Source organism: Chrysochloris asiatica, unplaced genomic scaffold, assembly GCF_000296735.1.
Source record: "Chrysochloris asiatica unplaced genomic scaffold, ChrAsi1.0 scaffold00035, whole genome shotgun sequence".
NCBI lineage: Eukaryota > Metazoa > Chordata > Mammalia > Afrosoricida > Chrysochloridae > Chrysochloris > Chrysochloris asiatica.
This window is the reverse complement of record NW_006408553.1, coordinates 13,373,613-13,398,178: the sequence shown is the minus strand read 5'-3', so window position 1 is coordinate 13,398,178 and position 24,566 is coordinate 13,373,613. Positions and strand designations below refer to the sequence as shown.

The following is a 24,566-nucleotide window of genomic DNA, read 5'->3' as shown; positions in this document are numbered from 1 at the left end:
AACAGGGGAATAGTTAAGTAAACTGGTATAGCCATGTTAGGGAGTCCTGGTGTGGCGTTGTTGGATAAGTACCAACGGATGCTCCTTGGAAACCCTGAAGTACAAAATATCTGTATTGATATAAGAAGAGCTCCAAGACAAACCAGTTTAAAGAAGTAAGCTACAGAATAGTATGATTATTTTTATTATAACACACACACAAATTATTATACATACAAACTATATATACACACAGACACATTAAGAAAAAGACACAAAGAGGGTTCCATATTGAATGTTAATTAGTACCTCTGAAGAGGGCTGGAATTGAGTAGGGGCCTAGGATTCAGTGTGACATTCAAGGGTGACTTCAGCTTGAGCTGTTATTTTAATGTTTTATAATAATGTGTTGCCATAATACTAACTTGTGTCATTATATACAAATTTTAAATGTTAAAAAGGATAAGAAAACCATTAACACCCTATTTTTGACTCTTTTGTCAATTATTTGTTCATGTCTTTTTTCATGCACACGAACAAAAGATTGACAAGAGAGTCAAAGATTAAAACACATATATACTTAGATGGAAACAAAGAATTTCAAATTATGACAACCTTATGAGAAAATTACTGGCCATCTGAATATCATGTTTTAGAAAGTGTTCAAGTCTTTTGCCCAATTTTTTCCTTTTAATGCCTATAAGAAATCTGAAGGGAAAAAAAGACAAGGAATAGTTTTTTGGGGATTTTGTTTTTAAATGAAAGTTATTAGGATTTTACTGATGTTCTTTGATGTTGGAAAGCCTTAGTCTTTTCAAACAGACTGAATTACAAAACTTCTTTAAAATCTGTATTTACAACTAAGATGTTCTATTTCTTTTTTGATTGGTTTTGTTGCAGGAATATTTAGTATAGTAGGATTCTATTGTCATTGTCTCATTGCAAATAAGGTAATTTAAAATTCTATTTTAACATGTATGTAGAAATAAAAGCAATAGAACTTTATAAAATAACAAAATTTTTTAAAAATTAAAAAAAATTTTTAAAGTACAAGGTGTGACTTCATAGCTTTGTATAATGGATAAAATTAAATCTACTGTATATAAAAATGCAAGAGGCTTTCATTGATATAATGGTTAAAATAAGCTTACTATAAATGAAAACTATTTTAGTGAAATTGTTATACTAACAGAAAGGTGAAATATGAAACCCCTTTAAGACTTAAGTTTAGAGCTGTATCATATAAACACCTTCCATTCTCACTAGGAATTGGTCTTCATGAAGATTAAAAACTTTTGTATATTGCCTTCCCCATAATCCAAGTTAACATGTGTATAACCTCTACCTAGTGAATAATTTCCCCTTCCCTCCCACCTCTAGTACCCATCATAGAATGTTTATTTTATCAAGAAAATCTTTTAACCTTTTTTCTTAAGTTTTTGAGTGAAGATTTACATTTTGTCTTTTACATGTTCAGTTTTACATTTTGCTTCATCTCAATGACTGCAATCCCCCCTCTATGCAATGGCAGTTATCCCACTTCCTCTCTGTGGCTCCTAGTTCCATTCCATCCATTGTCCCATCCCATCTCAAATGTTACCCTTTTGACCATGAATGATTGACCCTTCCATGGTAAGCATGCCTTACTAGTGTTGTTGTGCCCCCTATATACTTATTTACTGTTTAGTGGGAAATTAGGCCATGAGAGTTAGTTCTCTTCCAAGCCTGAAGAATAGATGAGGACCATAGTCTCAGGTTCCTCAAGTCTCTTTCTGAGCAGTAAGCCTGCTTTTATTTATTTATTTATTTTTTATTTTTTATAATTTTGACTTTTGTTCCACATTTTCTCCAATTCTATTCTGGGACTTTCTAATGGGTTACCTTTCATAGCAGTTCAGATGGTAGTGGTAGCCAGGCACCATCTAGTTCTTCTGGTCTCAGAGTCGTGGAGACTGATACTCACATGTTCAATTAGTCCACCAGACTAATTAATTCCAAGAATGTGCCAGACTGCAAAGCTTTTGAACTGCAAGGCCAGTGGTTCAAATTCACCAGCTGCTCCTCAGAAACCCTATATAGGGTCACTATGGGTCAGAACCGACTCGACGGCACTTCACAACAACAACATCTTCAATTCTCATCACTTTTTTCCATTCACAGAGGGACGAACAGCTGCATCTTAGATGGTCACTCGTGAGCTTTAAGATGCCAGATGCTGCTCATCTAAACAGGGTGGAGGACACTGTCTTTGTGGACTATCTGATGCTAATTCATCATGGTGTCCCCTGAGACTATGGTAACGTGCCCCGAGGTCCAGCAACTCATTGCCTTAAGATGATTGATAGTATCTAAAAAGTTTTCACCATTTTGCCCACTGTATACTCTGCCACATTCATAGTTGTATTTGTAGCAAAGGTAAATACCCATGTACAAATATTCTCTTTCAAACCCTTATGCATTTGTGAGTATACTCTCACTCTTCCTCCTATACCAATTCATCCTGTGTATCTGTCCATGTGTCTACCCACAGAACACTGTTATTCCAAGGTTGTATATATAACACTATTTACCTCTATAACTCTAGCCTCTGTATACCTCCCTGTGCCTTCACCTGTCTTCTGTCAACCTCCATCTTCTTATATATTGTGCTCTCCATCACCCAAGTTAATATGTGTCTACCGTCTACCCCATGAATAATTTTCCCTTTCCTCCCACCCCTGGTAACTATCATAGAATGTTTCTTTTAGCAGAAGAACCATTTAACTTTTCACAACAGTAGTCTCTGATACATTATTTACCCTTTTGTGATTGACTAATTTCACTCAACATAATATCCTCTAGGTTTATCCATGTTATGAAGTGTTTTGCACATTCAACATTATTCTTCAGTGTTGTGTAGTATTCCATAGTGCTATGTACCAAAGTTTGTTTAACCATTCTGTTGATGGGCTGTCTCAATGTTTTTGTTATTGTCAGTAGTGCTGCAATGAACATGTGTGTGCATGTATCTATTCATGTTGCAGATGTCATTTCTTGAGGATATATACCAAGTAGAGGGACTGCAGAGTCATATGATATTTCTATTTCCAACTTTTTAAGGAAGCGCCATACTGTCTCCCACAGTGGTTGCACCATTTTACAGTCCTACTAACAGTACAGGAGGGTCCCAGTCTCTCCACTCACTTGTCAGCATTTGTTACTGTTTTTTTGAACTTTGTTATCAATGATGGTATCTCACTGCTGTTTCGATTTGCATCTCACTAATGGCTAATGGACACTTACATGCATAACTAATGGAGTCCTGTTGTGGTTCTGTGGGCTAATGCACTGGACTTCAAGGTCGGTTTGAATCACAAGGTTGGCAGGTCAAGCTTACTAGCTACTCCTTGGAAACCCTATACAGGGTCACTATGGGCCGGTACCGACTTGAAAACACTTAACAACAACAACAACAGTGGCTAATGATCTTGAGCATTTCTTCATGTGTTTGATGGCCGGTGAATGTCTTCTTTAATGAAGTGTGTATGTAAGTCCCCTGTCCTCTTGTTAACTGGATTACATTTGTCTTCTTGTTGAGGTGTTGAAGTATTCTATAAATTTTAGAGAGTAGTCCCTTGTCTGAAAGGCCACTGCAAAACATTTTCCCAGTCTATGGGTTCTCTTTTTACTCTTTAGTTAAAAATTGCATAAAAGTATACAATTTTTAGGAGATCCTAGTCATCTTTTTGGAGTCCCAGGACTCCAAGGTGCCATAGGATAAAGCATTGGACCCCAAGGTTGGTTTGAACCACAAGGTCGGCAGCTGAAACTCACTTTGGAAGCCCTATACAGGGTCGCAATGAGACGGAACCAACTTGATGGCACTTAATGTCTATTTTTGTCTTTTGCTGTTTGTGTGTTGTCAGTTATGTTTCATACTGTACTTATGCCATGTATCAGAGCATCTAAGTGTGTCCCTGTTTTTTCATTGATGATCTTTATAGTTCTAGATTTCATATTTAAGTCTTTAATCCACATTGAGTTGGTTTTTGTATTGTGGTGTGAGATGTGGGTCACATTTCATTCTTTTGCAAATGGATTTCCAGTTTTGCCAGCACTATGTAGAAGAGACTATCTCTTCCCCATTTAATGTGTTTCAGCTCTTGAAGATCAACTGACTTTAGGTGAACAAATTTACTTCTCCATTCTCAATTTTGTTCCATTGATTTATGTGCCTTTCATTGTACCAGTACCAGGCTGTTTTGACTATTTTGTTGTTTATTTTTTATCAGGATTATTGTTGTTGTTAAGTGATTTCGATTGCTTCCAACTCATAGCAACCCTGTATAGTGTTTCCAAAGAGCAGTTGGTAGGTTTGAACTGCTGACCTTGTGGTTTGCAGTCCAGTGCTGATCCTACAGTGCCACACCAGAAGTCCGTTTTATCAGGATGTTGTTGTGAACTGTCATCTAGTTGATTATGACTCACAGCAACCCAATATAGGGTTTCTGAGGAGAGGCTGGTGTATTTAAACTGCTAACCTTGCAGTTCAAACAGACTTTGTGGTCCAACGCATTATTCCACAGCGCCGACTCACAACTCTGTATAGGGTGTTCAAAGAGCAACTGGTGGGTTTGAACTGCTGACCTTATGGTTAGTAGTCCAGTGCTGATCTTACAATGCCATACCAGAAGTTCATTTTATCAGGCTAGAGTGTTGGGTTTTGTAAAATGCCTTTTCAGCATCCACTGATATGGTAATTTTTTTTTTTTTTTTAAGGTTTTTATTGTGGATTGAGTGAAAGTTTTCAGGGCACATCATCGGTTTCACATTCAAACATTCATATACCTTGTTTCATTACATTGATTATAATCCGCTCCACATACCATCAGTTAACAGAGTTTCTCTCTATCCTCTTTAGTTTTTTTTTTTTTTTTTTGGGAAAAACTTTGCCTTTTTGGAATTTACAGTCTCGGCTTTTAGGGAAGGTCTCTACATTTATCTGTGGGTATATCCAGGGCTCATGTATGGAATTACTAACCAGCATAACTAAATAATCAGATAAGGGACATTTTGCTATGTCTGCTAGGTGGCTAAAGTCTGATCCTCAGAGCCTATGGTTTGGATGGTCAGCAATGCTTGGGCCCACAGGGACTTGAACTCCTGACGGGGTCTGCACGGTCTGCATCAAATTCCCCCTTATTTATTATTTGTTTAAGGGACGCTGCCTGTCTTAGGAGGTCAGTGCGAATTCCTCAGTCTTACCCGTCAATGAAACTCATTGCAACATGGCAATGGCTCTGTCTTAGGTTGCCAAGGTTCCGTGTGATCCTTGCCCGTCTCTGGCCATGGTAATGTGTTTTTAACCCTTTGGTTTATTTATGTGGTGGATTTTTTATGTTGATTGTTTTTCAAATATTGATCTATCCATGCATTTGAATTCAATTTGGTCATGATGTATTATTCTATTGGATAGAGTTTTGTGGAGAATTTTTAATATGTTCATGAGGGATACTGGTCTATAATTCTTTATCAGTGAGGCCTTTGCCTGGTTTTGTTATCAGGGTTATGATTGTTTCATAAAATTAATTTGGGAGTTCCCTTCCTTTTCTATATTCTACGATAGTTTGAGTAGCATTTGTATCAGCTCCTCGCTGAATGTTTGGTAGAATTCACCAATAAAGTCCTCTGGGCCAAGAATTTTTTGTTGGGAGCCTTTTAATGACATGATGAATTTCTTCTTTTGCTGCAGGTCTATTCAAGTTTTGTATTTCAGCCTGTGTTAGTTTAGGTAAGTTGTGTGTTTCTGGAAATTTGTACATTTCTTCTAGATTTTTAAATTTATTGGAGTACAATTTTTCATTGTTGTTGTTGTTGTTAGGTGCCATCGAGTCGGTACCAACTCATAGTGACCTATGTATAACAGAACGAAACACCAACTGGTTCTGTACCAACCTCACAATCATTGCTACACTTGAGCCCAATGCTGCTGACACAGTGTCAATCCATCTCACTGAGGGTCTTTCTCTTTTTCGCTTACCCTCCACTTTACCAAGCATGACATACTTCTCCAGGGACTGGTTCCTCCTGATATGTCTGAAGTATGAGAGACTATGTCTGGCCACCCTGGCTTCTATGGAACATTCTGGCTGTACATCTTCCAACACAGATTTGTCTATGGTACTTTTAATATTTCCCTCCAACACCATAACTCAAATGCTTCAATTCTTCTATGGTCTTCTTTATTCACTGTCCAAATTTCACATGCATATGAAGTTACGGAAAAACCATGGCTTGGATCAGGCACACCTTAGTCCTCAAACTTAGATCTTTGCTCTTCAACACTTTAAAGAGGTTTTGTGCAGCAGATTTGCCTAATGCAATACATTGTTTGATTTCGTGACTGCTACTTCCATGAGTGTTTATGGTTGATGCAAGCAAAATGAAGTCTCTGGCAACTTCAATCTTCTGTTTATGTAGCTGTTATTTACTGGTCCAGTGGTGAGGATTTTTGTTTCCTTTATGTTGAGGTGCAACCCATACTGAAGGCTGTTGTCTCTTACCTTCATTAGTAAGTATTTTAAGTCCTCTTCACTTTTAATAAGTAAGGTATTATCATCTGCATATCACAGATTCTTAATGAGTCTTCCTTCAGCCCTGATGCCATATTTTTCTTCATATAATCCATCTAGTTGAATTATTTTATCAGCATACTGATTGAATATGTATAGTGAAAGAATACAACCCTGGCACATACCTTTCCTAGTTTTAAACCATTCACTGTTCCTTGTTATACTCGAACAACTGCCTCTTAGTATATGTACAGGCCCCTCATGAGCACAATTATTTTGGAATACTAACTCTCAAAAACCTTTGTGTAGTCTTTCTGGTATTTTCTGCTTTCAGCCAAGATCAATCTGACATCAGCAATGATATCCTTTGTACCATGTCCTCAACTGTATCTGGCTTGAACCTCTGGCAGTTCCCTGTCAATGTACTGTTGCAGCCATTTCTGAATGATTTTTAGCAAAATTTTAGTTGCATGCAATATTAATGATACTGTTGGATGGTTTCCACATTCTCTTGGGCCCCTCTCTTTGGACTAGGCACAAATATAGATCTCTTGCAAACAGTTGGCCAGGTAGCTGCTTTCCAAATTTATTGGCATAGATGAGTGAGTACCTCCAGTGTCACATCAGTTTGTTGAAAGATTTAAATTTGTATTCCATTCATGGTCTTGTGTTATCGTTTTTATTTTGTTTTATTCTGTTGTGATGTCACCCATATCATTTCTTACTTTGTGTTACCTGCATCTTTTCCTTTTTTTCTTTTGTTAGATTTGCCAATGGTTTATTGATTTTATTGATCCTTTCAAAGAACCAACTTCTTGTCTTGTTGATTCTTTCTCTGTATTGTTTTTGTTTCCTATTTCATTAATTTACGCTCTAACCTTTATTATTTCTTTTCTTCTGGTGACTGTAGGCTTACTCTGCTGCTTTTTAAAATAATTGTTGATGTGTGGTCAAGGTGCTGATTTTGGTTCTTTCTTTTTTTTTGATGTGTGCCCATATTGCTATAAATTGCCCTCTGAACACTTCTTTTGTTGTGTCTCAATGGTTTGTTTTTTGTCTTCTCCTTCAATCTAGGAATTTTTTTATTTCTTCTATTACCCAGTAGATTTAAGGCAGAGTGCTATTCAATTTCTATGCATTTAAAATTTTTTCTTGATCTTCCTATTGTTGACAGCTAATTTTAGAATGTGGAGATCTGAGAAGATTCTTTGTAATATTTTGATATTTTAAAATTTATTGAAGTTTGCTTTATGGCCTAACATATGGTCTAATCAGGAAAATGTAGTCTTTTCTTTATCACACATTTTATTTTATTTATCATAAAATAGTTTAAAAAGCAAACCTTCTCTCTTAAATTTCCTAATAGATGTATACCAAATTAGATTACACCTAATTTTTATTGACAGAATTTTACTGGATTCTAGAGTTAGGAGAGAAGTCCTAATAGTATTTTAGTACTGAGAAATGAGGTCTTATCAACAGTTTAAATTAAAAACTATAATCTTACGTGCTTACCAGAACTAGGCAGATAACATATATGATTGTGGTGATAGGGTTTTAGAAAAGAGGGATGACAGGTTATGTGGGTAACCAGGAATATGTACTGGCTCCATGTTTAAAAATTCAAAACACACTCTGAGGATCGAGTAAAACAATGTGCAGATATTTGGCAAAATGCTGAAAAATTTCACTGCAGAATCTAAATGGGACAAATCAAATATTTTATATACGAAAAATACGTTATGTGTTAAAAGTTTTATAGCTTCTTTTGCTGTGTGGTGCATGTATGTCTATGAGGGTATTCATGATCTCCATGATACTTAGTCAAGGTAGTAGAAAACAACAGGAAAGAGCAAGAACTCTAGAACTGGGCTGCCTGGGTTTAAATACCAGTTTCATCAGATGCTATCTTTGTGACATTGGTCAAGGCACTAAACTTTTTAATCATTAGTTTTCCCTTCTGGAGAAGAGATATAATACTAGTACCTATTTCATGTTATGGTGCTCAAACAATGAGTCAGGGGTAATATCAGGATATCATATATATTTGTAATCCAATTGGCTTAGTTATTCATAGTTTAAATAATAAAAATTTAAAAATACATATACATACATGATACCTAAAAACATTACCATACCATCGCTAGTTGATTTTTTATAGATTAAACAATTCTACTTCCTTCTTATCATGAGTTTATCTAGATTTATGTCTACACAGAAAAGAAATATAAACCTGCATAGTTCTCTTTTGATAAATTATGTTAATAAGTGGTCGTTTATATTTGTAGTTCTGATGTGGTACTGCAATATAAGCACTGGACTTCTAAGTACAGGCTAAGTGCAAGTTTGGATGTTCAAACCCACCAGCCACTCCTTGGAAACTCTATACAGAATCATTATGAGTTGGAATCAACTTAACAGAACTTAATTCACTGTGGCTATTGTTTGTGATTGACAGTTTAGTAAAGCTTAAAGGACTTTAAACTGATTTAATGAACACAAAATGTTTTTATCTGAAAAATAACTGAATTCATAATACTTTGTATAACCTCTTAGATAAAACACAAGTAAATCTCAATGAACTGATTAGGCTTATGTCTCAAGCGTTTGTTTGGATAAACACTGGACTGCTAACTACAGGGCTGGTGTTCAAACCCACCAGCACTCTTTGGAAACCCTATACAGTGTCACTATGAGGTGGAACCAACTCCACGGCACTTCACAACAGCAACAACAACAATGGTAAAAGAAGGCAATATTGTTAATTATCTTTTTAATATTAGGGAGTCTCTACAACCACTGAATAGGTCTTAATTTTGAAAATAGGCTGTATCACAAAACTAAAAGCATTGTCCTTGAGTCAATTATGACTGAGAGTAAACTTGTAAGACAGACTATAAATTCTGCCCCATAGTGTTTCCAAGGTTATATATCTTATGGACAGATTGTCTCATCTTTCTTTCTAAGTGTAAACTACCAACCTATCGGTTAAGCAGCCAAGAGCTTAACCACTACACGTGAACTGAATAGCACTGTGTTTTATTTCAGAGTGTGTATGAAGTAAGCTATGGGAAGATATAAATCAGCTAGATAAAAATAGGAGAATCAGATGCTAGGGAAGACGTTGCTGCCACTGCATATTCCTCCTTGTTTATTTTTTCATATCAAAGTAAAGTAAGCTTACCAGTTTGACATTCCATGCAGATGAACTTTCCATCAGGGAGCGAAGTCAGTCCCAGACACTCCAGGTGAAAGTGTTTGCAGCACTCTCCCTCACAAGGAATCAGAGTGTCACCAGTGCTTTCACAGATCTGTCATATGGCAAAAAAAACAGTGGTTCAAACATTTTAGCAAACACCAGAATCTCCTGCTAAAGTAGACTCTTAGGTTTCATCCCAAGTTTCTTTTCTTTTTTTCTGTAATTTAAAAATTGTATTTTAGGTGAATGTTTACAGAGTTTGTACAAAAGTGTTCCACGACACTGGCTGTATTCCCCACAATGTTTCAGCACTTTCCCCATTTCCACCATGGATTCTTCATTTCTGCTCATTCAAATCTTCTACACCTTCCTTCCTCCTTTGTTTTTGAGCAAATGTTGTCCTTTTGGTCCTTTTCACAGACCTATGATTTGATTGAAAGACAGTCTCCAGGAATGGTTTCAATTCTAAATCAGAAGGGTGTTAGGGCCATAGTCTCAGGGATTCTTCTAGTCTCTGTCAGACCAGGAAGTTTGGTCTTTTTGTGAATTTGACGTTTTATTCTACTTTTCTCTCCCACTCTGTGCAAGACCCTATGCTGAGATCCGAATAAGTTAGTAGTAGAAACTGAGCACCATCTGGTTCTTCTTGTCTTGTGGTCATACAGGCTGTGGTTCATGTGGTTCATTAATCCTTTAGACTAATTGCTCCCTTGAATCTTTGGTTTTCTTATCTTTCTTCTGCTTTGGACAAGAAGATATCAATAATTGTATTTTAATGGCTTTTCCCAAGCTTTGAAGACCCCAAACACTATGAATGAAAGTAGGATGCAGAACATTGTTTTTATGAACTATGTTATGCCAAGTGAAGTAGATGTCCTCCAAGTATATGGTTCTTTGCCTTTGAGTCTAGGAACTTCATCCTGTAGGGTGTTTGGGTATGCCCATGAAGTCTTTATGACTGTGCCTCTTGTGTGCTCTATTGTCTATATTAACATATGTACGTTCAGCACCTGCAATTATATATGTAGAAATATTCACAGCCAAGCCTTTATCTGCAGGTGAGTGTGCTCCCTTGTATATTCCCACACTACATTAGCACATGTAAGTATCCGTTTGTAAATTATTATTTATTACTATTGCTGTAGGATTATCTATGCTATAGTAATTACCTTAATTGCCTTTTATTCTTGCATTCCTTTCAGTATCTTCCTTGGCTTTGGTCATGTGCTGACTTCCTCCACACTGTATAATGCCTTTCCCTTCACCAGTATTAATACCTTGTATGTAGTTAGTAATTTTTCCTCCTTCCCTCCTCCCATACCTGGTAGTCATCAAAGACATGTTTTTTTTCCTGTAAAACTTTTGCTCTTTGTTTTTTCATAACAGTGGTCTCATATAGTATTTGCCCTTTTGTGATTATTTATCTCACTTAGTATAATGTCCTCCCAAATAAATATATCCACGTTGTGAGATGCTTTGTAAATTCATCATTCTTCTTTATTGTTACACAGTATTCTATTGTGTATCTCTACCATCTTTTTGCTGTTGTGTTTATGATGCAGTAGGTCTGGGGTGGGACCCAACAATCAGCATTTCTAATAAGTTTCCCAAAAATGTTGATGTTGCAGGCCTTTGGACCTCACTTGGAGAATCACTGGAACTAGATACTATTACTAAACCCAATATGGTATGAAGTTTAAATGTTATACTTTATTTTGTATTTCTTCTTTGGGATCTGTATACTTTACATGGCAAAGCAATATTTTTTAAGAAGAGAAAATACAAAGGGGCTTTAAAAATTTTGTGGAAAATTATCTTTTAATCCTGTTGTTCTAAGAGTTTTTTGAAGTCTCCTTGTAATATGCATTTTTAAAAAGTTGTCAACTCAACTTTAAGGAAATGTTTTTAAAATCAGACATCTGTCATTTACTTACAACTAACAATGGTGTATCACATTTACATATGAATAACTCTTGCAATTCAAAAACAAAAGAATCAGAAATGACGTTTAGATTTACAGCTTTAAAGTATTATAATTAACAAAGAAGATACCTTCAACACAAAGTATATCTGTTTATTGGTAGAACATTATAGCAATTGCTTCAAGTCATAGGATTGATAACCTGCCTACCTGACACACAGTGTCCTTCTTACTCATTCCAATTCCTCTTCTTGAAAAACTTGAATCCACAGACTGCACATCAGAAACATCTGCATCTGCAGTAGCTGAAGGGCTATCTACTTGCTTTCCAAAGCTTACCTACATGGGAAACAGCACATTTTAAAGAAAAACAAACCAAGACACCATCTCCATCAAAGTTAGGCGCTGTGAAAAACCTAGTGAGCCTTGCTTCAAATTGACTTTAATACAACCTCTTTTCTTTCTTAAACCCGTTATGTCTGGTATTGTGGGAAAAGTTGTAGTTAAAACAAACAAAACTATGTTTCTGTTAAATAGAGATTAGTAAAGTTAAGACACCTACATTGCTGTTTGCTATAGAGTCAGTTCCAACTCATAGCACCCCTATATAGGGTTTTTAGAACTGTAACTTCTAAAGGAACAGAAAGTCTTATCTCTCTCTCCCATGGAGCAACTAGTGAATTCGAACCACCAACCATGGGGTTAACAGGCCAATGTGTAACCCATTACGCCACCAGGGAGTCATTTGTTCTTTATGTGTAGTTTTAAAATACTCGGATTTCTCCAAATGAACCAGGAAAAACATTACTTTTGATTTTGCAAAGCAAAAAGAAAAGAGCACTTTGCCTAGATGCTTGCACATATTTACCTGTAGATCACTCAGTCCTCTAGAATCGGAGTCAGATGTGTCTCTGTACGCTGAACTAGTCATTTCTACATCAGTTGAGGCGCGACTCCTTTTCTTTAGAGGTTTACAGGAATCTGAAATCTCGCTGGCACCTTAATATAACACACTAAAATTAATCCTAAAATAGTGCTTAAAGTTTGTTGTTCAACTTTTTTTTTTGTTTTTTTTTTTAAGGGTTTTTTTTGTTTGTCTGTTTTGGTGGGAGAATACTTTCTTTCCCCGAACTCATCTTTAGTGTGGAAAAAGCACAGCTCTCTTTGTAATACTGAAGTCACAAATAAAAACTTCATAAGCTCTAACCTTTCTAGTAGTGACTGAATTTACAACCACTCTAGTGAAACATTTATGTCCATGCTCCTTCTTTAAAGCTATTTTCAGTCAACAGAGCCCAAGTTCCAAACTAAAAACCAAATTTTATCAAAACTGCAGGACAGATTGATTTGGAGCAATCCAAAGAACCATTCAATTTGGAGGGGGAAGACATATAAAACCCAACACACTGTGTAGCTTACAAATATGGTTGCAGAGACATCTCCATCTTGTTTTTTTATTAGGGATGTGACAAATCTTTGATTTGTATTCGATTCGTACACGGACAGTGCCATTTTCCCCCGAATTTTGCAATTCAGTTGATTATCTCCCCCCAAATAAATTTTGGATGTTCATAATTGTTCATCTGAGACTTCCTTGGTGAAGTGGCATTTATTGTGACCATTAACAAGTGCTGCAGCACATCTACATATGTCATGCCATTTAGGAGGCACATTGCTGAGGGTTGTAAATGGACAATCAGTGTTCAAGTACAGCCAAATCACGAAGAGCTGGATGAGAGGCTTCTATGTGAAATTTATGCGGGAAAGAATACATATGGGAAAAAAAAAAAAAAGGCAGAGAATAGTGTGGAATTCTTTTTTTAAAACTGTGTATAATACAAATCCAGCCAAAACAATAGTGCAAAAAGTTACAAAGCAACAATCTCTTGGGCTAATGCAGTATAGGCTATACAGAAACAGCCACGATGAAATGTGCAGATCAGGCACGGTGAATACCAAGGAACCAAGGAGATGGTTAATATTTCAACCCACAGTTTTGTGTTTTGGATTTTCCCCCCCAAATTTTCATACAACAAACAGACATCTAGATCAGCCCAGCAAGCTATGGTGGAAGTGTGCAGTCCAGAAGAGACCATGGAGAAACAAGTCTCCTGAGGCCATGAAGATCCGCAACAGGATGAGTGAGAGTAGCACTTGGTATATAGCCATGTTCTGTGGTGGAGGATGTGGGCCTCGTTAAGACTGCTCAGATTTCTGGAACCTTGTTATCATATCCCCTTCTACAAGTTTTTCACTGAATGTTTCCTGACAGCTATAAATGAGGGTGTCTGCCCATGTTAACGCTGATTAAAAAAATCACAAATACACAAATCTATCTCCTTCATTGCTGGTGTATGGACCCAGAACACCACCACAAAGTATTTCCTTGGCCTAAAAGATCACTGGATTAACAACGAGTTTTAACAGAGGAATAGGAGTGCTGCACTGAGAGGCGTTCGAAGGGAAACACAGGTACCGCCATTTCCGACGAATTTCTGAAAATGCTAGAAAAATGACAGACTGCCAAAGACAGCTGCCATGCTGTTCTCCATGATAACGGCACTAATATTAAAAAAAATAAGAGCTTTTAATGATTGTAATGTATACAGTTTGGGCTGTTTGGCAAAACCCTGCAGATGTGCATTAATGATGCTTTATTTAAAAACAAAAAACAGTCCATGTTGAAATTGATCAGTGTGAGTTAAACGGTGGTTTTTAGGCTGGACCCACGATTTAAGCTGTACCCATCCAGCTCAGACCGGAAAAAAAAAATCATTTGAATGTTAAAGCAATTGTTCAGAGTCTTGAAGAAACCAGGCAGGAAAATGCCAATAATGATGATTGGCAAAATCAAAATCGAAAACAAAGAAACTGTTTATCGAGCCGCCGACAAAGAAATCTTGCATGGAGACTACAAGTCTGGAGTTTCTGGGATGAAATTGTACAGGAATCTCAGTCCACAGTTTCCTCAATCGCTGCGGAGACGGAGCTGTCACTGAATCTGACAGAGCCCTGCACTCCCCGGTCCGCCGACCCTGTGGAATGGTGGAAACACAACGCAATCAGGCCTCCTAATCTCGCAGCGATCGCGATGTCTTTTCTTGGAGCTCCGCCAAGCAGTGTTCCCTCCGGGAGGCTGTTCAGTTCTGCTGAGGATCTCCACGGAGACCATCGCTGCAGACTTCTCCCCGAGAATGCAGAGAGGCTGGTGTTTTTATTTTATTTTATTTTATTTTTATTTAAATAATGCAATTTGCCCAGAGTAAACTACAGGTATTAAATACAGTTTGAATGATCTCACCAAAAACACACGAATCATGCTACGGAGTTTGTACTGTAGTCAAATTGCACACATAAAATACAGATATAAGTTTAAGGTTTCTTAAACTTTGTGCATATCTCAAATAAATTTGCATTAAATCATCTAATAGTGGCTATAAATATGCTAGGAGTCATTTCAATTTACAAAAGGATTTTACAGCACTGTAAAAATAACCGTGGCAAGATTTTTTTTGCAATCAGGTGGTCTTGTCTGATTTGTCATAGTCCATGTTTGACAAACATTAATAGCTACTATTCGGTATTCAGTCGAATACCAAAAAAGTGGATTCGTCACATCCCTAGTTTATAAACCAGTGAAAACCCCAGAAACTAATGGAGAAAAGTTGGAAATGGCATCAAGTCTACATAGTGTTCTCCAATTTACATGAACAAAGACTTTTTCACATGGAAGTACAGAATAAGAGCAACTCTAAAAAGTCACACACACACACACAAACACTGGGGAATACTGCAGTTTCACACAAATTATTGACTGGAGAGCAACAACAATGATTTACAGAGACAGACAAAAATACATGAAGTACAAATAAGTAGTTCTTAAAAATTGATTTTAATCAAGGAAATGCAAAGTAACATTATATTGAACTCACCTTTCTGTAATCCAGTCTTCACTGTAGCCTGAGGAACTGTTTCAACCTGTATGGATAGAAAAATACAGGGTTAACACAGAATTTTTTCACTCACTTTCAATTAAAAGAGGGAAAAAAAAATAATACTTTCATCAATCTAAATAATGATGGTTAAATGTATCTGAAACCTGACGCCAGTCCCATCTTCTGGGTATTTCTCTGTCTCAAGGTCAGGGAGGGTTTAAATGCTAGCTGTCTGTGCTGAATACCAAGTGAAAACACACAGCCACATGCTCTAGTAATGACTTTCCCACCAATCCCTTGGTATATGAAGAGAACAAGAATACTTTCTTCAGTGTCTGGGAGGCAGGAGAGGGGTTATTTCTGCAACCATCCCCGATGTTGCTATAAACCCCTCCCGCCCCAAAGACGTTAGGATAAATTTTTACTTACTATGATACTCAGGTTAATGTAACTCACGCCACTTTAAGACCCTTCCGCGCCTGCACTCACAGCTAAGTTGCTGGGAATCAGGACCCTCTCTGTAGAGAGTGCTACAGGGCTGCATACAGCTGGAAGCTCAATACTTTTGCTGCTAGTACAAACTTAAGAAAATAAGTTTGTGATATTGCAAAAGCACTTTCTTGAGTGTCTTATGAACAGTGTCTTGATCCTACATTAGGAGAGCGAGATCAGAAGTTATTCTGCCAATGTATATGTAAAACACGTGGTAGTTTGAGGATTGAACCGTTGGAATTAGAAAAAGGATGCTGTTGGAGGAGTTCCTGTTTAAGCTCTGAATTGATTCTTATGTTTCTTTAAGATGTGGTGAAATATGCATGTTGAAACACATTTTGTAAATATTTAAGGATTGTTCTAAGCTTTTTAAAAAATTTTTATTTTTTTTACAACAGGTAAAAAAACATACAACAGAAGCGCTTTTATAAGATACAATTAGTAATACAAATATAAAATCTTCTAAACAATCACTGGTATTTTTCTACTACTAACTATAACACAGTGGCATTAACAATTTGTCCCATTCTTTTTCTTTTTTTGGTACTCATTTTGCTTATTAATTTTAAACTGGCTGGTCACAGACTGAATTTGGGAATCAGATGGCAAAAATCACAAGAAATTTTGATAATAAATACTACAGATTTCCAAGAGTTTAGAAAGATTTTTTGGAACATAATTTCCTAAGTATGAAAGTTAATGTGATGAATGAATTAGCCTATTCTTTAAATTTTAGGTAAGTATTTCTGGGAAAATTGTTTTACATGCTTGATACCACAGAGTATCCACAGAGTCAGTCACCTTTAAGTTTGGAAGTTAAAATTATAAGGAAATAATTAAAGTAGAAAAGTCCATACTCTTCCGTACTAAGTGGTTTAAAAATATAAAGATTAGTGGAATTAATTCCACTCTGAATTCTTTTTGTTCAATAGTGCTGTCTGGGCTATAAAAATGGATATTCTCTTTCATTAAAAAAAAAAAAAAAATTAAGAAAAAATCTGATTGTGACTTTAATTCAAAGCAGCAATGGTTTCTAAAAAGTTATTTGAAATTTTAACATGTATGTTACCCCACTGGCTTAACACCTTTCAATCAAAATGCCCCCCATCCTTAAAAAAAAAAAAAGCTAATATGACTTTTATCTGACAACCTATTTATAGGTGAGTGCCATAGTACTGGAGGAAAATAACATTCCAAAAAATCTGTGATACCAACAGAAAAACCAGATCATCTATGATTATGTTTCTTAAATATAACTCTCATAGGTAAATTAATCACTTGATTTGCTTTAAAAATAAAAACAATACATACCAGCAGCTTAAACCAAAAATCAAAATTAAAAAAGGGGGTTATGGAAAGGGGAAGACTCAATGTTTCCAAATAAAAAACATGAAATCATTTTGCTCTTAACAGAAATTTCAAAATATATGTGAGGGTTTCCTTAAGAGTCTTGCACTACTGGCTTCCCATCCCCTGAAGCCTAACTATTCTTTCTAAGAAAATACTTGAAGCAGAATCACAGAGATGGTTGTGATTCAGGCACTGAAACCCACCAGGACAAAAACAGAAAGATAGTCCAGAAAGGAAACCTGGGGTGGGAGACAGGGAGAGCGGGAGTTGTTCTTGCTTTTCAGATACCAATATAAGCTACAACATTTACAAATACAATGTTTTAACTCTCTACATGTAGGAAGCCAACCTGCTCCTTTTTGATCTTCTTCTTTGGCACAACCTCAGTGGATTTCTCTGATTCAGAACGAGTTCTAATTGATCTTCTCTGCTGCTTCTTTTCTACTGAGCCTAAGAGATGATATAAACAAACAAAAAAACTCATTAAGGATATCTTGACATTTAAATAATTAATATTAGACCAAATTCCTTGCTTTCCTTACCCAATATTACTTTTTGAATTTTAATAAATCATTAAATGGTTATTAATAATAATAACAAAAACAAAATACATTTTTAAAGCCTGTTAAATACTTGGGAGTACATAAACATTTTTAAAGTTCAAATTCTAAAGGCTGATGAACTGAAACTGGAATTTACAAAGGACCCTAATTTATATAAATAAGATAATTGAATCTTTAAAAAAAACTTGTAACTCAAGTTACAAACATAGTTCCAAGGCAGGTAAATACCTTTAAGTACATACAACTTAAGGGAGGATTGAGAATGACTTTATTGCCTAGTTGTCAACAGGAATTAATGGTCCAAAAATTCAATCAAATGAATTTTAACAAATGAATTAAATTAATTCTATATGTAAAATGTTTAACGGTGCTTGGTGCATAGTTAGCACCTATACAAAAGGGCCCAAAAAATGTTCATAGAACACTGGAATTGGAAGATAATGCAATTTTTGTCATGAACTTTTTAAAGCCCCTTTGTATTAGTTTTACTATTATTATGATGATAATTATTAGTTATTAAAGGGAGAAAAATAGGAAAGGCACAAAAATGTGATCCAAAACCTAGTTGTTAATTTGGCTGTTAAAGGACTTACTATAGTACAGAAAGAAGTAGTCATGGAAACTTAGTAGTTAAAACAAACGATTGAGATTTTTTTTTTTAAAGTATTGTACACTTTGAAAAATTACTATCACACCAGCCAAACATATCCTTAACCACCTTTTAGATGGATTAATTTATATATTGCAGAAAGAATATCAATGATAATAAAACAATTTTTCAGGTGCCCGACTGACATTTAAGTCTCACCTTGAATTTGCATTGTAAGCTCAAATAGTCTATGTTGACATTTATCTTAAAGAGTTATAGTTGAAAACTATTATACCAAAAAAAAAAAAAAAAAAAACAACCCACAAAAATCACTAGGCATTTTATTACTGGCAGCAGGTCCCCTCCACCTCTTCTCTAGGAATAAGGTAATGTCTTCTACAGACCACCTCCCCTGGTTTTTTTTTTTTTTAGTTCTACCTACAAGGGTGGAATTTCCAGTTCTTTCCTGTTGTCTTTTTTTTTTTTTAAACCATACCGGTGGGTCAATCTTTCCTTCCTCCTTTTCAGTCAGAAGCGTCATATTTACCTTCATCCACACCTTGTCCTCTCTAAACCTAACCTCAACCTTACAACTATGTCCCGTTCTAGGATTCAAAAGTTGATCTCTAGTTTCATGATGGGAATTACCCTTTTAACTCTGGACATTCTCTTTTAAAATCGCCTGTCTTCACACACTTACAACATCCACTGGTGAGCTTGTGGAGCTGACCCAGTTCTTTCCTCCCTTTCCTCAGAGAAGGCCTAACTCTATAATCACTGGCCCACTTCCCTCGAGAAGGGGGGTCTTGTTCTAGCCTCTTATTAACTATTTTATTCAGAGTAGACACCACGATTCTAGCTTTCTGCTTTTGCTCTTCCTCCTCTCTAAAAAACGTTCTCAACTTCTCTTAACAGTTCATCAATGGGTTTGTTACTCCATTCTGCTCCCCTCTACTAACCAGACTAGAGCGTGATTCCCTGTGCACTCTTGGATGTTTTTTATGCACTCCAACTTTTATCTTTTTTCCTGGGTTCGGGGACTGTCCCCTCAAGCCCTCAACATTCTCCCCAAAGGACTGTCAGGAGTAATGTCTGTGGGAGTTTTTCCTGCTCCCGTCTTCCCTAGGCCTAGAATTCCATTCCCCATTTTCTATTGGTCTTGGTGTCTGAGTTCCCCTGTATACTCAACCTCCCTGTCCTGGAGATTTCTTGTGCACAGCCCTGGGATTTTGCTTTGTCCATCTCCAACCAGATTGGGACTCCGCACTGGCTTCGCATCTAAGGTATGCCTCAGTCACCCACACGACCCCTGAAAATAACCAACCACCAGTGGGGGTACATACAGTCTAGTTTTCCCACCCTGGTTCGTGCATGAAATTTTCATTTGCCACAGGAGACAGCTAAAAAACCTATGAATCATAGAAAAGCAACTTCAATATAGCCTTCCTATATATTTTCTGGTTTCATTGCTCTTGGGTCTATAAATGGTTCCTTTCATCTTAGATCAATGTCAAAACAAAGAAGGATCCCACTACTTTGTTTTAGGGAAGAAGTAGGCAGTTTGATGTCAATATATTTATTGCTTCTGAGGTGTGGTTAATCAATTTCTAGCAGAGACGTCACAAAAGTGCTGGCTCCTTCCTTTACTGTCACTCTTCTCCTGAAAAGTGACATTAAAACAACAAAAAACAACTCATTGCAGTCAAGTTAATGCCAACTCATAACAGTCTGTAGGACAGAACTGTTGTTGTTATGTACCATCGAGTCAGTTCCAATTCATAGCAACCCTGTATAGGGTTTCTAAGAGCAGCTGGTGGGTTTGAACTGCCAACTTTGTGGTTACCAGTCCAATGCTTATCATACAGTACCACACTAGGACTCAACAGAACTGCCCTATAGGGTTTCCAAGATGGAAAGCAGAATGCCCCAGCTTTCTCCCAAGGAGTTAACTGGTAGGTTCTTCCACTCTTTCGGTTAGCAGTCAGGCATTAACCACTGCACCACCAGGGCTCCTTACACTCTTCTTACATTGGTGAAAATGTTTACTAATACAACAGATATCTTACCCTTATAATTAACATGAGGATCCCAAAGATCCCAGAGATACATTAATAGTCACGTAATATCCATACTTAGTATTCAAGTATTTATGAGGGAAGAAGAAAATGGAAATGGGACTGCTTAAAATGCAACAAAATATGCCTTTATTTGTTTTAAGGATGACAATAATTGTTCCATCAAGTATAGCTGAGACATAATCCATAGTTTTAAAGAGGAAAAGGCATCATAACTTCTTTACAATTATTCTGAAAACAACCCAAAGGACACACAAATTCTACTAAATTAAAAAACCACTAAAAAGTATTATGCTTATATTCTAAGGTAGGAGAGTATCTCTAAATCAGAAAAACTGCCTAGAAATCTAGTGTGAATGCAAAAGCAATTCTTCTCATCACACACACATATGTCAGTGCCACACATATGATGTATCTCTTAAAGTTAAAAAAAAAAAAAGAACCCTCAAAAGTTCTCCCTACACAGGAAGCAAAAAGCCCCATACTTCTTTCACAGAGTGGCTGGCAGGTTCGAACCATGGACTTTGTGGTTCGCAGTTCAGTGCTTATTGTAGTATAGTATATAAATACTAAGAGTAAAATAAACTTACAAGACTGAAAGTAAGGGAACCAGAGATATTAATATATAATATAGTCAACTACAAAGCATAAAGAGGGAATAGATAGATGATAGTTAGACAGATAGATAGATAGATAGACAGATAGATACAAAACTTGCAAAAGGCAAGGAAGCCAAATAGATTTCAAGATAAAACAGACTCTTTTAAATAGGGAAAAATATTAATAAATTGTAGGGTAAACTCAAAGAAAATGAATATACCTGTACATCAAAATAAAAAAGAGGAAAATCACAAAGATTGAGTAAACATTAACACCAAAGAATTGAAAATGAAAACAAAACCCACAGACAAAATGAACTCAGTGCAGAACATTATGTGCAAAAAGAAACCAGTAGCACCACAACATAAAAACAAACACCAAAAGACAGCAATCAAATCATACCTATTAACAATTACGCTGAACATAAATGGATTAAACATACCAGTTAAGAGACAGAGAAAGCAGAATGGATAAGACAACAGGATCCTTCAATGTGCAGTCTTCAAGAGACACATCAAAAAGATGGAGACAGCCTAAATGTCCACCAACAGAAGAATGCCTAAACAAATTGTTACATACATATAATGGAATACTATGGGTGACCATGCTGGTTATGTAAAATACCGGTGGCATAGCTTTCAGAATCACAGCAACTGACAAGTATGAAGGAGTAGAAGGTAGACACATGTTAACATGGGTGACAAGGGAGGTCAGGAGACAAAATATGAAGATAGCAGGAGACACAGAAAAATACAATTATTAAGTGAATAGAGGTAAAGGTAAATACTGTTAACTGTTGGTACATGGAAGGGATTGCAATCACTGTAATGAAACAAAGTATATGATTTATTGAATGTAAAATTGATGATCTACTCTATAAACCTTCTTCACTCAATTAACAATAAAAAGTTAAAAAAAAAGAATTCTCCCTACATAATTAATACCAACTGAGATCATGATGCAATTGGTTTTGAAGGAAACATAAGTCTCTTTTCTAAGTTTTCAACTACTGAATTTATTTTCACAAGAAGCAAAATGATCACTTCAAAGGACAAAATATGCTTATTAACCACAGCTGGTAACTAAATTTAAACCAAGGACAAAGCTTTAGAGCACCCATCCTGAAATTAAAGTTCCAGTCTTAATTTACAACCTAAATTATATGTGCCTGCCTTAGGAAGAAATAAGGCTGATTTCTTCAGGGCAGAAACAAAGGATGGAAAAAAATCAGAACTGAACTTAAATCTTATAATTAAAATGCTATATGAAAATGAAACTTTCAGTAGTGAAAGGAAAGAAAAAAATAAGCTCCATTAAAAACAAAAATAAAATATTTGTGTTTAGATCAGTCTAATAGCTTTCTGGCAGTGACTACCTCCCTACATGATAATATGTCTTTTGCAAAGGATCTCCTTCATCCTTCTCTAGATGAGAAGAAGAAACACAAGAAGTACCTGGTTCAGAGCCCTAATTCCTACTTCATGGATATGACATGTCCAGGATGCTATAAAACCACCACAGTTTCTAGCCATGCCAAATAGTAGTTTTGTATGTTGGTTGCTCTACTAATTATGCTCTGTCGCTTATAGGAGGAAAAGCAAGGCTTATAGATGGATGTTCATTCATACACAAACAGCACTAAAAGCACCCTGAATGAAGGTGAATGGAAAACCATCCCAATAAACACATTTGGGGTTTTTGAAAAATCAAACTAATATACCAAGAACTTACTTTCACATTAAGTAGGAGAAAATAGATAAATTAACAGTATCCAAATCTATGAAAAGAAAGCTGATGTGAAAATGTTTTCAATGACAGCTAACTAATATAAAATTTTATGAGTTTAGTTACTCATTCTTTCAACATCATAATTTAATTTTTTATTAAAGAATTTGAAATGATAAAAGTTGCAAATTGGTTCTGAACAGTGACCCACTCTAAATAAGCTTCCTTTCCCAGTTCAATTTTGGTTAAAGGTATGTTGTTTAATATTACCAGTCCAACATATGACCCATCTCTACTGCTGCCACCACCCCTGTCTTCTGTTTTCTGGTGTGTTTTCTTTTAGGAAAGCTTGCCCTAAAGTAGTCTTTTCTGGATCAGAGATTATTGTTTTTTTAATATAGCTTTCATATTAATTAGAATCTTTCTTAACATTCTTGCTGCAAAAATATTTACCCCTTAATGCCACTCAATCATAGATGTGCCTGAGTTACTATTAATTTAAAATAAAGACCTTAGGTCTTAAACTTTAATCCTTCTAGAAAATTATTTTGTACATTCTTCTACTTTTCAATTTATAAATTCTTTTATTTCAAAAATCTTTTTAAAGACCAAAGTAAAATTCCTTTGTCCTAAATTAAGATTCCAAATGACCAAGCTAGTAAATACTAAACTCTTTTCTAAATAGCTATATGAAGCAACAGAAATCGTAGTGATGTAGTACTTTTATATAAACCCAAACCACCAGACTCAGTTAAAACTATAAGACCCTCAGTAAGTCAATCTCCTAATAAAAATTATTTTTAATATTCTAAAAGCACAAACTTATTGAATATAGTAACTTTCTTCCTTTAAGCAGGAATAATCTGATTTTTAATTCATGGTATTTGTTCATCATAAAACAGATTAAAATGGGAGAATTAGGCCCTTGGACCCTCAGTTACCAGCCTCCAGCACACTTAGGAATAATGAGAAGAAAACTAGCATGTGCCACTTTGTTTCCAATGCAGGATAAAGGAGAAAATGGTAAAATGTCTTAGGAAAAGCAAAAATGTAATCAAAATGCTAGAAAAGTAAAATCATTATTCTCATGTAGAGAGAAGATCAAATGAAGCATTTACTGAGATGTTAAGATTTTATAGTGGTACTCTTTTAATTATAAAACCTTCCGATTATTGAAATTCCTACATGAAAAAAACTGTTACTATGTATAATGCTCTCTAAACCATTTTTTTCTTATTGAAAGAATTACACTTCTAATTATTTTGTTAATATGACTTGATTTTTGACAATGAAAAGTTTCTTAGAAACATCAGAAAGCATGACTACAAAATCATGTGTGTGTGTGGTAGTGGTGGTGTGCTGTGGAGTCGGTTCTGACTTATAGTGACCCTGCACAGGGTTTCCTAGGCTATAAATCTTTATGGGAGCAGAAAGCCTCATGTTTCTCTCACGGAATAGCTGTTAGTTTAGAACTGCTGACCTTTAGATTAGCTGCCCAGTTCATAACCACTACATTACCAGACCTCCTTACAAAATCATAGAAACCTTTATTACACAAAAATATCAAAATATGACATAATATGTCTA

General features: G+C 35.8%; 1 protein-coding gene and 1 pseudogene across 2 annotated transcripts in view; one reads left to right on the top strand and one right to left on the bottom strand.

Annotated features, from left to right (window-relative positions):
* The window catches only part of WHSC1L1 (Wolf-Hirschhorn syndrome candidate 1-like 1), a 146,869-nt gene that overhangs the window by 34,933 nt on the left and 87,370 nt on the right, over positions 1-24,566 (bottom strand). Inside the window, exons 8-12 of one of the 2 annotated variants that reach the window (XM_006859952.1) lie at positions 17,777-17,877; positions 15,583-15,628; positions 12,519-12,649; positions 11,861-11,989; positions 9,715-9,841 (exon numbers count right to left, since the gene is read on the bottom strand). In XM_006859952.1, the coding sequence (XP_006860014.1) occupies positions 9,715-9,841; positions 11,861-11,989; positions 12,519-12,649; positions 15,583-15,628; positions 17,777-17,877 (534 nt within the window). Of the gene's footprint in view, positions 1-9,714; positions 9,842-11,860; positions 11,990-12,518; positions 12,650-13,061; positions 14,686-15,582; positions 15,629-17,776; positions 17,878-24,566 lie in introns of those variants that run through there. The other variant, XM_006859953.1, reaches the window with a different exon arrangement.
* LOC102837797 lies at positions 22,646-22,896 on the top strand (annotated as a pseudogene).